Source organism: Chionomys nivalis, chromosome 5, assembly GCF_950005125.1.
Source record: "Chionomys nivalis chromosome 5, mChiNiv1.1, whole genome shotgun sequence".
Taxonomy (NCBI): domain Eukaryota; kingdom Metazoa; phylum Chordata; class Mammalia; order Rodentia; family Cricetidae; genus Chionomys; species Chionomys nivalis.
In genome coordinates this window covers 16,971,426-16,988,606 of record NC_080090.1, presented here as the reverse complement: position 1 = coordinate 16,988,606, position 17,181 = coordinate 16,971,426, and the positions used below count along the sequence as shown (strand labels likewise).

General features: G+C 37.4%; 1 protein-coding gene across 1 annotated transcript in view; it reads right to left on the bottom strand.

Moving 5' to 3' along the window:
• The window catches only part of Adss2 (adenylosuccinate synthase 2), a 32,360-nt gene that overhangs the window by 5,287 nt on the left and 9,892 nt on the right, over positions 1-17,181 (bottom strand). Inside the window, exons 2-10 of the mRNA XM_057770658.1 lie at positions 14,981-15,083; positions 14,373-14,441; positions 12,809-12,859; positions 7,302-7,368; positions 6,900-7,007; positions 6,073-6,154; positions 4,136-4,262; positions 2,593-2,747; positions 1,304-1,428 (exon numbers count right to left, since the gene is read on the bottom strand). Coding sequence (XP_057626641.1) covers positions 1,304-1,428; positions 2,593-2,747; positions 4,136-4,262; positions 6,073-6,154; positions 6,900-7,007; positions 7,302-7,368; positions 12,809-12,859; positions 14,373-14,441; positions 14,981-15,083 — 887 coding nt within the window. The remainder of the gene's footprint in view (positions 1-1,303; positions 1,429-2,592; positions 2,748-4,135; positions 4,263-6,072; positions 6,155-6,899; positions 7,008-7,301; positions 7,369-12,808; positions 12,860-14,372; positions 14,442-14,980; positions 15,084-17,181) is intronic.

Sequence of the window (17,181 nt, the reverse complement as noted above, 5' to 3'; positions counted from 1 at the left end):
GGATGCATTTTGTGCCCGAGGGACACAGCAGAGCACACTGTTCCACATAATCACGAGATAGTAAGTACAATTCCACACATGCTACCATCCCCAGTTCTTCACTCTGGTTAGCATCACCTACACCCTGCTGGTCAGAAACTGGCAGAGTGAGGAAACATCAAGGACCACTTCGTCATACATCAGTTTCCCAAAAACTGACTGGAAAATAGGAAGTTTAGGGAAAATCTGTGGAAATTAAATAAAATACTAGGTTTGGGATTTTGATTCACAATCTTGAGGGTTGTTTGTTCGTTTTTTTTAAAAGCAAACAAACAAAAAACCAAAAATTAAAAAGAAAACCCTCCTCCTTTTGCTTGTTAGATGCTCAGCCTATTAATGTAAACACAAACACATTTACTTATATATAAAGTGCTAGTAACGTTATTGAATATTTTCAGGGAGCAGGACAGTATGCCTACATCTCATCTCTTTGTTCAAATGCCCATGATGGGAGTAATATCATCACCTCAATTTTAAGGTGATGAGACAAAGACTCAGAAAGGGGAGCACTGATGTGGGAGTGTCATATATCAATCTGTTGATTTCATTGGTTAATTAATAAAGAAACTGCTTGGCCTGATAGGTTAGAACATAGGTGGGTGGAGTAAACAGAAAAGAATGCTGGGAGGAAGAAGGCAGTGAGGTAAGACGCCTCAGACAGACGACATGCCACTCCTCTCCAGGGCAGATGTGATGAAGCTCCGACCCAAGATGGACGTAGGCTAGAATCTCACTGGTAAGTCACCACCTCGTGGTGCTACACACATTAATAGAAATGGGCCAAGCAGTGTTTATATGAATACAGTTTGTGTGTCGTTATTTCGGGTAAAGCTAGTGGTGGCCGGGCGGCAGGAACACAGCCCGCAGCTCCTCCTACAGAGCACGTCCACTCACATCAACACAGTGCACATGTCTGCACATATGATTCCAGGAGGTCAGGAACTAAGTGTGCACACTCCATCCCCACTCAGCATCGTCCTTCTGTGTGCAGTGTTCGTCCTGCTCATCTAAGCCTACCTGCCTACCCATCTCCCCACACTCTGCACACGCATGCGAGTCAGACTACCACGGTTCTTTCTAGGGCCTTGGGTGTCTCTTCCTGTGCACTTTCTCTACATCTCATCCCACTGCTAAAACTAGGATTTTATTATGGAGGTGAAGGAATGAAGCTTTTCTGTTAGGGGATTCTCAAATAACTTCTTGAAAATCAAATTTGTGGTCATCAACCGTTTACCATTTCCTGAAATAAATCTTGAACACTCACGCAGTAAATCCATTGATCATATGAGCGTATTTGAGTAAAACAAGGTCCAACCAGCCGCATCTTCTTTTCCTGCCCGTAGTTACTCCAAATTCTCTACCCCTTGTTTGTAATAATTCTCCAACTTCCTGTATAACACAATTTATGAGTTAGAATATCAGAGCTGTACATTCAGGGAATTATATTAGAGATTATATAATAAACAATTATCTCTTTTGATAAAAATATTCCATGAAATAATCTGGAGACAAGAGCCCATGGAGATGACATTACTTAGAGTATGTTCAGTTTTGGTTTCATTTTTACATTTTTAAGGTAATATTTTTTCTGTTATATACAGGTCATATATAGATTGAGAGATAACAAAACAATTAGATCCTAATAAGAACAAGTTGTTATGATCTTAGATGTGTCCCACAAAAGGGCTCATGTGTTGAAGGCTTGGTTCTCAGCAATTAGCAATACTGAGAGGTGACTGGATCACAGGGACATTAATGTTATCAAAGAATTAATCCATTGATGAGTGTTGCAAGATATTTGATCATGCTATGCATGAAAATGTATCTATATTTTACTTCACCTCCCTAATGCACCTGGACTGGTTAAATAAAGAGCTGAACAGCAAATAGCTAGGCAGGAGACTTTAAGTGAGACTTCTGGGCAGAGTGAGGAATGCAATTTAGGCAGGCAGAGAAGCCAGTACAGAATGAAGGAGAGGAAAAGAGCCACATGGCAGAACACAGATTAATAAAAACAGGTTAAGTTATAATCACCAGTGGGACAAGCCTACGCTAAAACCAGGCTTTCATAATTAACAAGTCTCCAGGTCATTATTTGGGGGTAGGCTTGCTACATATGAGTTCATAGCTGGACTATTAGAAGGCAGGACCTTGTTAGAGAACAGAGGGTCCTGAGGCTTCCCAAATGCCATGAGGTGAGGTGACCAGTTTTCCTACACCTACCCTTCTGCCACAATGTGTCTTATTACTGCCCAGAAACATGAAACAGAAGCCATGAACACAATAAAAAATATGTCTTTTCTCCTTTTAAGTTCCTCCTGTAATTTTCACAATAAAGGGAAAGTTCATAAACAAGTAAGTCATTAATATTTATTTAAACAGACAAACCTAGTCAATCATCCCAAGAATTAAGGTTATATAGTTTTACTGAAAATGAGAAGGCAAACATATCAAATGACCCTTGCAAATGAAGAGAGAGGCAGGAGTCTCTTAAGATAGATATGATTTTTCTTTCCATACTTTAAAAACTGGATTACTAAGAAAGGGGCTTACATTATCTTGTTCTGTGGGAAAGGCACCAATACCAACTCTAGTGGTATAAGCTTTCACAACTCCATACACTTCTCCAACGTTTTGAGGGGGCATACCCAAACCTGTACAGACACCTCCAACAGTACAGTTTGAAGAGGTTACAAAAGGGTAAGTTCCTAGAAAATAGAAAAAAAGAAACAAAACACTAAGATGAACACATGTACACACATACTCTAAAACAGAATTACATTAAAATCAGGCATATGAATTTATTCCAGGTATCTGAAGACTTGACCATAACTGTATTGCCCTCTCTCAAGGGCTCAATGTTTTAGGTTTAATTCTCTTTGTCTGTAATAAGTTTAAAATGCAGATGGTCAGAGCTTTAATTGCAGCATCTGCGCTGTAGCGAACCTGAGTGTGTCTATTTGCTAACTCGGCTCTCTATAGTATGTACTCACTGCTGTGGAAGAATTTGATGCAGACACCCACCTACACAGTTTGATTGATTCCTATTAATTCCAAATCACTCCCTGGTGGACACACTTAGGGTGCAGCAGGACCCTGGAGCAACAGTAATTTTGTGGTGTTCAACATTCCCTCAGCCTTTGAACTCTATTCAGCAGTCTTCAAATTACAGCAACAATTATGAGGGTGCATTTTTCTCCCCTTTATACTTAACTACTCACTCTGCTAATTATACACTCTTTCCAGATTGATTATTATAGGATAAAGGGGTATATATATAAAAGAGAAAATGTATTCTCTTTAATAATTAGTTATCCAAAGCTTATGAAATGTCAAGCCCAAGGGGTGGCTCAGTAGTTAAGAGCACTTGCTGCTCTTCCAGAGGACCCAGGTTTGATTCCCAGCACCCACTTGATGGCTTACAGCCACCTTTAACTCTATTTCCAGGGGATCCAATGACTTCTGGCCTTCAAAAGCACTGTATTCATGTGGTATACAGACATTCATGCAAGTAAAACACACAAATACATAAAAATTTTAAAAAAGTCACCCAGAACTGTTAACCGTGTAAGAAAGTATATTTAGATATAACCACCAAGATTAATGAAACAGTCATCTGAGTAAGGTTAGCTTAACCATGAGGATGGAGGAAATGCTGAGCCTACCAGAAAGTCTCATGAACAAAGTGAGTTAACATACATAGGTTTGCTTAGATCTCAAAAAATATATAATACTAACTTCCATTTTTTTAAAGATTTAAAAAGGGAAAGATTCTCTACAAATTGATTTTATCATTTTACAGTTCCATAGAAATAGGAGTTGAATAAATCATGAACCAACTAATGAAATTCACAATCTGCAGAACTCCAAGCCCACAGAATCCAAATGATTCCATTTTTCTAATGAAGTGTAAAATTTGTACTGTGCTTGCCACAATATTATTCCTTTTAAAACCTTGCCATAAGATGACAAGCTCTCTCATTCTTGAATATAATCGCTAAATGCACTATTTATAACCTCCTTAATGCTAACATTAATATTTATATCTAAGTACTTTAGACTCGGTCAAACTCCCTATGAATCATATCTCACTTACCAAAATCAATATCTAACAATGCTGCGTTTGCACCTTCTACCAAGATTTTCTTGGGTGGTCCATGGAGGGCCTCATATAGGAAATAAACTCCATCTCTCACCATCGGTTTAATCCTTTCCATATAACCCTACACAAAGACAAAAACCAGTTTCCATGTGCACTAATACATTATAACACCAGTCAAAGTGGAAACTACCTGGCCTTCAACAGTGGAAACTGACAAAACCCAAGCAGAAGGCGCTGGTGATGGGGCTCATCCTAGTGCAACACTTGGATTCGCTCTGGGCTCTTAGAAAAGAATGATCAGCAGTACAAAAGTTAGGGATGTGGCAAGTGGCAAAGTACTTACCTAGCATGTGTGAAGTCCTGAACAACACACACACATAAGTACTATGACATTTAAGGGTTCTATATCAACTTCAATGGGAACAGAGCAAAGTACTCACTTCATAAGCTGGCTTTCAAAGAGAATAAGAACTGTCTGTTTATATTAGATGGCACTTTGACATTTTCATTTGAAAAGGTATTTGAAAAGCTGCATTTATAATTTATATAACCAACAATTTTCAAGTTCAAATCAGAGTGACACCAAAATGTGGAGAGGACACAAACGACACTGGCAAGCACGCAGATGTTAGCAACAGAGTGCTGTCCTCCTTATTACAGCAACAACACCATAATTTATCATCGGCTGATAGTATCAAATACTAACATGAGGTGCTAGTAATGTTTAACTTCAGAAGTCAAAGTAAAAATAAACAAGAATTCCCCTGAGGGCTGTAGTACAGCTGCAATAACACCTGATTTCAACTATAGACACCCGGAATGGTAATTCTAGAAGATATTTACCAGGAACCCATAGGAATATATTGTATCCACCCTGGTGCTTGTCTTTAATTTCTTACATATTCATATTTCAGTCCTTTCTGTGTGGCTAAAATGACTCTATAAAGTCCTGGTTTAACACATGTCACTTGAGAAAATCTTGTTTGTTTCTTTTGTTGCTGTTTTTTTTCCGTTATAGATTTTTGTTTGTTTTGTCTTGGTTTTTCGAGACAGGGTTTCTCTGTAGCTTTGGATCCTGTCCTGGAACTAGCTCTTGTAGACCAGGCTGGCCTCGAACTCAGAGATCTGCCTGCTTCTGCCTCCCAAGTGCTGGGATTAAAGGCGTGCGCCACCATCGCCCATATTTCTTTTTTCCCCCTCAGGAATGACCTCATGTAGCCCAGGCTGGGCTCCAACTCAGTACGTTTCTGAAGATGAATTTTAACTTTTGACCTTCCTGTTTCTGCTTCTCAGGTGATAGGATTACAGGCAAAGGCCACCACACTCAATTTATCAGAATCATAAAGAGACCTATTCCAGAATGACATATGTTATGTAGATTCTTACTCAGTCCTGGTAACAGTATTAATACTTTTACCAGGCATATAGAAAACAATGCAAAATTTACCAATGATTGAAACCTTCTGCTAACTCAGGCACCACTGGATCTAACAGTTATCATTGGTGGGCTTCTTAGGTGGCCAGTAAAGTTATGTCTCAGAAATAAATGCTGAAGAAACTGACTGTTTACCAACCCTAACACGCTGACTTTACACTGCCTCTTTCTTTACAGATCCACACTCCAGCAGTCATGCATAACTACCTTCTGTTCAAAATTCTCCAATAGCTTTCCACTGTCTTTTGAATAAAAGCTAAGTTTCCTGCAGGTGCACCTGTGACCTGCAATCTGGCTATTTTCAATACCATTTCCTTTTCCCATCCAACATTCCATTTAGACCAAACTGTGTGACATTATACAAACATGCTATGTCCAAAATGACTTGCAAATTCTTTCACAAGTTAATACATAAAGATGGAGTGCACAAAAAACCTAAATGTCAGTTTGGTAAATCAGTATTTAAGAGCACATCACTGAGCTAAGAAAGCATTACCTTAAGTTTCTGTAATTCACCTTCAATGTCTATTTCCAAAGTAGGGTATATAGATTTGTACTGGTTAGCTAGAACTTTGAACCTGAGAAAGAAACAGATCATCATGGCATTAACTATCTTAAAGTATACTTCAAATAATATCATGTTCAAGTCAAGTGATTTCTATGCTTTGTAAATAGTCTCAAAAGCAAATTAGTTCTGAAACTGAAAATACTTTTTGAGAAAATTTTAAAAATTTAAAAAGGAGATAAGCATACAAATAAATTATATTTATTCATAATAAGTATAAGTTTTTACATTGAAGACAAAATATAATTAAAGTGATATGTACAGTTGGAGAAAGGATAGAATCACTAAAATATGAAAATAGAAAAGATAAAACACATTCTACTGTGTAAAAAAATGAAAGGGGATGGTCTATATGATACTCAGACACTAGACTCTGGACTTTTCAGTACAGTCGCCTGCCAATGCAAACAAACTACATTTCCATGGAAACTGTACCATAGAGACTACGTCATTGTAGCATCTCTAGTTTTGAAGATGTGCACACAATAATCTACTGAGACCTGGGAAGACATAATGGGGTCCTTAATCCTAGGACGTGGTGAGTAGTACATCAGTACTACCATACTGGGGACACTTCCTTTCAAAGAAAACCATGTCACATGTCAGTCCTTAAAAACCACATGGCTCTGTCTGAGGTAATCATTCTTACATCATCATTAGGTTATTTTTCCATGAAGTAAATCTGAATACTGATGCTTCAATTTTGTACTTCATTTTAAAATGCTTTTTTTTTTAAATTTTGAAAACAAGTCTGTTACCTCTCAGAGAAGCCATCAAAGTCAGAAACAAGATCACACATCCGAAGTCCACTCCGAGCAGCTTTGGAGGAATACACTGGGCCAATGCCCTTTTTTGTGGTACCCAAACTTAAAAGGAAACCAAAACAAGCTTCAAGTTACAGAGGGAAGATGTAAGTCTTCAGCCAGATGTTTCCAAAGAAGAAAGTTACATATAACTGTTTATTATTTATGCAATTTCCTGCAAGTTTATTTGCGTAATCTAACTGATTTTCTCTGAAACCTAAGTAAAATATTCTTACCTATTCTGAATTTTGTTTTATTTCTGGCTCACATTTATTTCTACATAAGGAAGTGCTCAAACTACACCACAATTAAACAGATATATATATGTATGTATGTATGTATATGTATATAGCATACTTTTTTCCTGCTTGTTCTTGTCTCTGCTGTTCCTGGATACCATCAGCTGCTTGGTGAAAATCAAATACTGAAAAGAAATCAAACAAATCACAGTTGGTATTGAAACAAAGATAACATACAGACTAAAAATAGTCTATTTCAAATTACTAAAACCAGAAATCTTTCCAACCTTGTTTATGACAAATTATACTGCTATATTCCTAAAGTCCTATGGCAGCTTACACTTGTAATTTCAGCACTAAACAGGTTGTGTGGCAGGAGAACAACAAGTTTGAGGACAGCCTAGATCACAGAGTGTTTCAAAAAGAAGAAAGGCAAAATTTAGAATATCCTTACCTGATGACCATCCTAGAACTCACTGTTAATAACCAGGCTAACCTCAAACTCAAGATCTCTGCCTCCTCAGTGCTGGAATTAAAAGCATGCAACACCAACACTCAGCCAAAGATAATCCTTTTTTCTTCTACATCTTCAAGTTTGGACTCTAGGAGGAGTCTAGAGATCACATTGACACCTCCTCTTTCTTCCTCCCTAGTCCCAAACTTCCATCACCTTTCACTAAAGCTACACTCTAACCTGTGCACCTTTCCACTCTTGAACATGGAATTCAAATTATTTAATGCATCCAAAAATTTCTTGCGAAGACACAAATAACTCATCGCATCCCTGTCTATGAACTTAATGTTTTTCCACAACTCCTAAAGAAAAACTCTGATATGGCAAACACTCTTCTGCTCATATCAGCACCCTTGCAGTCCTTGACCACAACTATAAACTTCCTGTGCAATATGCCTCTATGCACCTATATGCACATTCACATCCCCTGACAATACCCTGAGCAGTAGGACAGATGACAACTGTTTGCTAGTTAATTTCTGTACCAGCAAATGCTCAAATAATTACTGACTCACTACATAAACAACTCACAGGCAGGCAGGCCTAGGGTTTTATTCTATGAACTTCTAACTAAAGTTTATTTACTTGTTTTTTTCTTAAAACGTACCGTAATTTTATAGTTAACAGACCATAAAAACAGTTTTAGGTATACAATTCAGTGATTTTTATCATAGTATGCCAGGATTTCTTTTTATCAATTGTTATTATTTCCAAATAAATTATTAAATAAAACGACTGATTTTTCAGAATTAGGGAAGCATTTTGTTTGTTTTTTTCCAAGACAGTTTCTCTGTGTAACCTTGGCTGTCCTCAAACTCAAAGACTCACCTGTTCTTGCCTAACAAGTACTAGGATTAATGATGTGCACCACTATGAGCATCAGAAGATACACATTAGTTATATAGAAATTATAAAATTTTGATAAAACCTGGACTGAAATTGCATTCTCACAATCCTTAACCTCCAAAGCTATGCAGAAAGTGTTGTTCCCCTAATTTCCTGCTTTTGAGACACTACAGAAACTGCAAGGGCAGCTCCACTCAGAGCCCTGCTTAGCAAGGTTAACACCTTTGTATAATCACCTGTGCTGACATTTTGTTTGTGATCTAATAAATAAAGCTTACCTGAAGATCAAAATGTAGAGTTAGCCACTAGCTAGCCATAGAGGCCAGGCAGTGGTGGCACACACCTTTAATACCAGCACTCAGGAGACAGAGATTGTTGAGTTCAAGGCCACCCTGGCTACTTGAGATTGACCAAGTCTAAAAGAAAAACAGAGCCAGGCTGTGGTGGATTTAATCCCAGCACTAGGGAGGTAGAGACAGGAAAGGATATGACTGGGCCTAGAGAGAGGACTATAAAGCAGGAGACAGGAGCTTAGTCTATTCAGTGTGAGGATTCATGGAGACAGAATCTTGCCCCTTTTGGTCTGAGGATTTAGTAGAGGTAAAAAGACTCTCTAGTGGCTGGATCCTTTACTTCTCTTATCTTTCAGTATTTACCTCGATATCTGACTCTGGGTTTTAATTATTAAGAACAATTAGAATTCACACTACAATCACCAGTTTTCTCTGAGATGTCTTGTGAGAGTTTTGAAATTTTTGTCTATTACAGATGCTGAATTTGCAGTGTGTGAATCAATATATGTCTCAGCACCACACAAGTAGGTAAAAGAGTATCCTTAAAATTATATTGGAGGCCGGGCGGTGGTGGCGCACGCCTTTAATCCCAGCACTTGGGAGGCAGAGGCAGGTGAATCTCTGTGAGTTCGAGACCAGCCTGGTCTACAAGAGCTAGTTCTAGGGGGCTAGAGAGATGGCTCAGAGGTTAAGAGAACTGACTGTTGTTCAGGAGGTCCTGAGTTCAATTCCCAGCAACCACATGATGGCTCACACCCAATCTATAATGAGATCTGGTACCCAGAATGCTATATACATAATAAATAAATTTAAAAAAAAAAAAAGAGCTAGTTCTAGGACAGGCTCCAAAGCCACAGAGAAACCCTGACTCAAACAACAACAACAATAACAACAAAACCCAAACAGACAAGAAAAAAAAACACAAAAAGAATGTCATAGTCATGATATTTTTAATAAACTAATATTGGAAAAACTCAATTTTCATCAATGGTAGGGAATAAAAGATTTGGTATATTCATAATAGGTAACAATTTTTTAAAAAGAAAAATTTTGCTTCAAGTAGCAATAACAATAGAATTGTAACAATTACAGCAAAATGTTCAGTGGAGGTCAGATGCAAAAGACAGTATAAACTAAAGTTTTAAGTAAAGTTCCAAATGACAGAACTAATCTATAAGATAAGTATGAGCTAAAAGTCATCAGAGCAATTTTTTCCAGGACTTGGAAGCCTGTATCATTGGATTGTGTATGTTTTTTATGAATTCTAGTGTTTCATGTTGTTCTTCAAACTACTATCATATGATTAGTGTGGTCATGCTTCTATCCTGTTGCCCAGACAGTAACTTTTCTAAATCATTTCAGGGATCAGAATTAGTCTTAAGAGTTGTTTCATTAAACCCCAATTTAGCAAGGCAGTTATAAAACAACTGAGATATTAGAATATGCCATACAATTTCTTCTGCATAAAAAACATTTGCATTTAAAACTTTCCATTACCAGAAGTTAAAAAGGCAACTAGAAAACCACAAATAAATAGGTAACAGAACAGTTGAACTGTATTTTCAAAAATTAATTTAGCACCCTGACACAAAGTTATTGCTTTTCTAGGCCTCAGGAAGCTATTACTGTATCAGAACAATGATTTTCGGTGATATTTTAATGCCTTTCAATTACTTTTGATTACTCTCTCTGAAGTTGTTTTGAATATTGCTTCTGTTTCCCACAGAAGTCTAGACATCGAAGAAAAGAAAAACCATCTTGAGAATTTATTCTGATTTTTAAAACAAGGTTACTGTACATCCTTAGTGGTTTCACTAATAAAAAAATAGTTCTAGGTAAATTTGGCTGAGTTTCACTAATCTAAGTATTTGATACTGGTAATTACTCAGCACTTTCTACCACTGAACTACACTACCAGTGCTATACTTCAGCTTTATTAACACAAAGATATAATGCATTCAATGTAACCCACAATACAGCTAACACCTTCTTGGTTTGCTTTCCCGAGCTGCATCTCGGTTGGGCTTCACTTCTCAGGGAATCCTCCTGGGCACTTTATAACTAAGATGCTCCCACTACCTCTTCAAATCACCTGCTTCTACTTAGGACTATTTTCCTAACACCCAGCCTCACCTTGAAAATTAGCACTCTGTACCATGACATTCATGATATATTTATCTTACATATTGTTACATACTTACATATTAAAGGATTTTTTTTAATAGTGTCTTTTCTAAGACTCTTGCACCTTCAGTGTCTAGCACAAGGCAGGTACTCAACAGAAGATAAAGGACAGACATCAGCAACTCTGCACTTGGGATACTTAGAATGTTTAAGTCGCCTGCTCATTTCTCAGTTCTTATTACAAACTACATCAGTAGGGCAGGACAGAAGACGATGTGAAAAAAAAAAAATCTACATTAAGTTGCTTAAATTTTTTGATTTAAAAAAATCTTAGCCAGGCAGTAAGTAGTGGCATGCACCTTTAATCCCAGCACTCAGGAGGCAGAAGCAGGTAGAATTTTGAGGCCAGTCTGGTGTTCAGAGCAAGTTCCAGGGTGGCAAGAGCTACATAGAGAAACCCTGTTTTCAAAAACCAAAACTAAAACAAACCAGGCGGTGGTGGCGCACGCCTTTAATTCCAGCACTCGGGAGGCAGAGACAGGAGGATCTCTGTGAGTTCGCGGCCAGCCTGATCTACAAGAGCTAGTTCCAGGACAGGAACCAAAAGCTACGGAGAAACTCTGTCTCGAAAAACCCAAATAAATAAATAAATAAATCAAAAACAAAACAAAAAAACCTCTTAGTCTCTTAAACTTAGTCATTATTTTCTGTGTGTTTTGCCTGCATGTGTGCTTAGTTCCCAGAGGTAAGAAGAGGGGATTGGATCCCCTGCAAGTGGAGTTCCGTGTGGTATGAACCACCATGTGAGGTTCAAAATCAAACCTAGGATCTCAGCAAAGTAATGAATACTCCTAACCTTCTGAACCATCTCTTCAGCTCTGCTTAAGTATTTCTAAAACTGTATAGCATCTTTATCATTTTAAAATTTCTTTAAAACTATTGACACTGTATTAAGCTTACACCACAATGTTGACAACAGCAGAAGAGACTGGACAGGCACACGCAAGCGTGCTAGCGTCAGAGCCTCTGGGAGTCGGTCCCTAGCAGCCTGTTAAGACAGAAGGGTGAGAGGAGCACACACTGCAGGCCAGATTGGAATATACGAGAGTTCCAGTCCAGCCTGGCAACGCAGCAAGACTGTGAGTCAAAGCCAAAAGGAAAGAAGGGTCTTTCTTTTTTGCACCGTCTACCCCAGCACCCCTCCTTTCACCCTGGCAGTCTAAAGCACTAAAGTAATTCCCCCAGTGTGCAACCTACATTCTCAGACAAAGTGATGAACTTAAAGCATTTGTATAGAGAATCCTACTTTGAGTTTTTTAAAATATCCAAGTATTCTAAATGCTGTATACAGTCATACCAATAGCTTTTGAAGTACCAAGAACAGAATAAGGATAAGCAGGCCACTAAAAATAAATCATACAGGATACTAGTGAAATAAAAATGCTTAACAATACCACAAAACTGCTCTTTACAGATTTATAGATTAAGAACCTTATGGTGAACAACGTAATGGAAAAGAGGACATTCATTTAAAAAAACTGTATGCTAATTCAGTATAGTTTTCTTCAAAAAAGTTTTTGTTTTTTTGAGACAAGGTTTCTTTGTAGTTTTGGAGCCTATCCGGGAACTAACTCTTGTAGACCAGGCTGGCCTTGAACTCAGAGATCCACCTGCCTCTGCCTCCGCCTAGGATTAAAGGTGTGTGCCATCACACACACACACACACACGATCTTATGCATTTTACTTCAACCACAATTCATAAACGAACATAAGAGTCAATTAATTTCTAAATGCCTTCACATTTGATAAAAAGGCAGTTATAAATAAATACAATATGGCCTCCATACCAATATGAGCTCTGTCCGATATGATAAGCCTTTTTTCCCAGCCATCTAGACCTAGGAGAGAAAAGATACACTTCATCAAACACTTTGGTTTTTTTTTTAAGATTTAATTTCTTTATGAATAGAATGTTTTATAAGAGTGTTTTTACTGAGGCATTCATGTTTGTATCTTTACTTCTGCATGGGAAGATGCATGGAGCTTATCAAGGCTGTCACTGGCTTTCTTAACATCTAAGATCATTCATGCTCTAATCGCCAAGTATTTTGTTCTAAGCAGTTCCTATCTCAAGGCAGCCACACTTACATGAGTACTCCTAAGAATCCCCAAAAGCAAAGTGCAGGAAAATATTTTTCTGGACATAGGTGTGGAGATTGGGTACATACCATTTGGAAATTTAAGAGAAGAAAATTGGTTTTAATAATGACACCCTTTCCAAGAGAGAGTTACAAAGAAATGTGACTGACTAGACAAAACAATGATTTCTCCAGAGTATTGGAGATTACTAGACACAGGATACGGAGAGATAATGAAATAGATGCAGTGCCCCATGGAACTATGAGCTGTTTGCATTCATACCTGGCTTCCATCATTCAATAAACAAGGGGAAATGACTGTTGGAGGAACAGACAAAACAAATTCAAACAGGTAGTTTCCTTTATATTACCAAATTAATAAATTATACGTGTTCTCAGGATAAACTGCTCTCAAAACTAACATCTGGATATAAAAATCAGGTTTAGGAGCCGGGCGGTGGTGGTGCACGCCTTTAATCCCAGCACTCGGGAGGCAGAGGCAGGCGGATCTCTGGGAGTTCGAGGCCAGCCTGGTCTACAAAGGGAGTTCCAGGACAGGCTCCAAAGCTACAGAGAAACCCTGTCTTGAAAAACCAAAAAAAAAAAAAAAAAAAAAAAAAAAAATCAGGTTTAGGAGCTAGGAAAGTTGCCCAATGATACAGCAGTTGCCTATCATGTACAGGCACTAGCTTCAATCCCCAATACAAAAAAGCCTCAAACATTAAAAAATAAATAAATAAATAAATAACAATTAAAAAAAAATTAAAGCCAGTTGGTACTAGTGCAGACCCTTGATCCCAGCACTTGGGAGAACAGAAGCAGGCAGATCTCTTGAGTTAAAGGCCAGCCTGCTCTACAGAGTGAGTTCCAGGATAGACAAGGCTATACAAAGAAACCCTGCCACAAAAAACTAAGAATAAATAAAATAAAACTGACAATATCCACAATTTCAATCTTTATAGATTAAGGGGTGGTCTCTCCAGCAGAGCACTAAAGGTGCTGTACTCAAGGACAAACCAAAATTAGTAAGCTCCCCCACAGTTGTTTTTGACGTGTAAAAATGTATTCTAAGTTGGTTTAGGAGATAGTCTAAGGAAAACATTACAAAGAAACGAAAAAAGTGGATTCAGCAAATAAGGTGCAGACTCATTATCACTCAGTGTGATGAGTCACAAACAGAAAAGGGTGCACGGCAAGACTAGTCAATGAGATGAAGAAATGAGAACACATTTAATGAAAATAACACATTACAGTTAAACTCGTTGATTCATACCTCTTCCCTTTTGAACATTTTTCTCCGCTTCTTCAAACAATCCAGGAAGATGAATTACCACACCATTTCCTAAAAGAAACAAACAATCCTCCACCTTAAACACCTGTAATTATAATATAGACATATATATAAATGTCAAAATGTAGACATGTATAATAATCATCTATTTTGAACAGAAGAACAAGTTACATTTATTAACAAGTCATTGCATTTTATTAAGGAATTACCAGCTAACAGCGCAGCTGGGCCATCATCTAGACCAATGTCTTTCAGAAGCACACACAATCAGTTTAGTGTGCTATGAGCACTAAACAATGAAATACAAATCACCAGATTATTATTTCTAAGAATTTAGAATGAACTATTTCGTAGTTCTTGTCATAGTTAAGTCTTTGGAGAACTGATCTGACGATCGGAGCTTCTTTATGGAATAAAGACTACAACACGCACAGACCCTGGGACCCAAGCAGCCTGGTGGCTCTGTCCTATAAGGTATCTTGGCCAACATTAGTGATGTGGCAAGGACCCTTTGGTTGGTAAAAGCGATGTCAGTTTTGATACTGGAAATATACCATTATGTCCCAAAGAGGTTCAGTTTAAACACTCACCAATGAAGGCAGTCACATTTGGGTTAATTATTCCGCTAGGTAAAAGATGAAAGTCATATTCCACAGAATCTACAACAACTGTGTGGCCAGCATTATTTCCTCCCTGAAACAAAATAAAAAGAAATTGAGCCTGATAATAAATATGGCAAATAGCTTAACTAATTCCTACTTAGATGGCAATATAACCCAAGGAAATCCAAATGTCTGCCATATATATATATATATATATATATATATATATATATATATATTGGTTCTTTCCATGCTACAGTACACTTGAGGGATTACTCTGAAAGGAACAAGAAATTAATGAATTCAGGTTTCTGGGGATACAGGAAGTCACATAACTTTTTAAGAGAGGAAGGGTAAAAGCTCAATCCACTTAGTTTGTAGGTATCTCTGGTCCTATATAGAGCATGGATCAGTCCAATTATTCCTATCATTGCATACCCACTGTACTAAGTTTCAAGCTTATATATTTTGGCTATATTCACTCACTTCCTTTACCTCCTCTTCCCCACCCAGTTCCTTTTTCCAAATCATCAATTTTCATGTTTCTAGACTATTATATAGGCAAATAATGCCATTTCATTCTTCTTTATGGATGAATAAAGTATCTGTTGACAGATAACTATATTTGTTTATTTAATAATGTTAAAGACCATTCCACAACCTTGCAAATAAAACCATTTCATTCTTTTATATTCTTTTTAGCTGTACATACAATAATTAAACTGGTCCCACAATGAAAGCAATTTGAGTTGTTTACAGTTTTCTGTCATTATAAACAATACTGCCATAAACTTCCTGGTATATTATTACACTCATAACAATTTATCACCATTCTGGTAGAATCCTAAAACATACATTACATTCCAAAAGCATGTTATTTATTGTAAGTTAGTCTTTTTGAACTAACACAACTTTTATCTGGATTTTTCATCTCTTTAGCCCACAGGCCAATCATTCTTTCTAAAAATCATAAGTTTTGTGCTTCAGAAAACGTCTCAATGTCAAAAAAGACAGATCTCTTAAAATATGAAGCACATTAAAATTTCCTAGCCCCCCCCCCAAATTCTAACTTGTCATTTCTAAAATTGTTTAATTCTAAATTGTTATTATTAAACTTAATAAATATTTACTAAATGTTCAATGTATTGGTAACTTTGAGACAAATGATCAGTTCCTTATTCTAGGTTGAACATTCTATTCTTTCCTAATTCACAAAACCCCCAAGCCTGAAATGCTGTATCACATGATCCAGTAGTGGAATATTCCACACCATGAAGCTTCTTCCCATGCACAAATTAAAAGCCTGAAATCTAAAACACTTCTGGGTCACAAACATTGTAGATGCAGAATGCTCATTTTTAAAAATCTAGCCGTAGGGGGCTGGAGAGATGGCTCAGTGGTTAAGAGCATTGCCTGCTCTTCCAAAGGTCCTGAGTTCAATTCCCAGCAACCACATGGTGGCTCACAACCATCTGTAATGAGGTCTGGTGCCCTCTTCTGGCCTGCAGACATACACACAGACAGAACATTGTATACATAATAAATAAATAAATAAAATAAAAATCCAGCCGTTAAGTATGAAGTAAATTAGGTTCTCAATACCTCTTAAACAAATCACTTAGATTAAAAGGAGATAAGATTCATCCTATGCAGGAAAATCCTTACATTTTCTAGTTAGTGTCTTTCCAATAACTAAATGCCACTCATCTGAAGTCTTCTCTTTGAATGCTTTGTCACCTAAGACAATGCATTTGCAGCTGGGCGGTGGCGCATGCCTTTAATGCCAGCACTCAGTAGGCAGAAGCAGGCGGATCTCTGTGAGTTCGAAGTCAGCCTGTTCCAGGGGCTGGAGAGATGGCTCAGAGGTTAAGAGCATTGTCTGTTCTTCCAAAGGTCCTGAGTTCAATTCCCACCAACCACATGGTAGCTCACAACCATCTGCAATGTGATCTGGTGCCCTCTTCTGGCCTGCATGTATTACACACAGACAGAATATTGTATACATAATAAATAAATATTTAAAAAAAAAAAAAAAAAAAGAGCTAGTTCCAGGACAGGCTCCAAAGCTACAGAGAAACCCTGTTTCGAAAAACCAAAAAAAAAAAAAAAAAAAAAAAAAAAAAAAAAATGCATTTGCTGAGTTGTAAAAACTTCTTCATCAGTGGTTTAAATTTGTTTACACTGTTTAC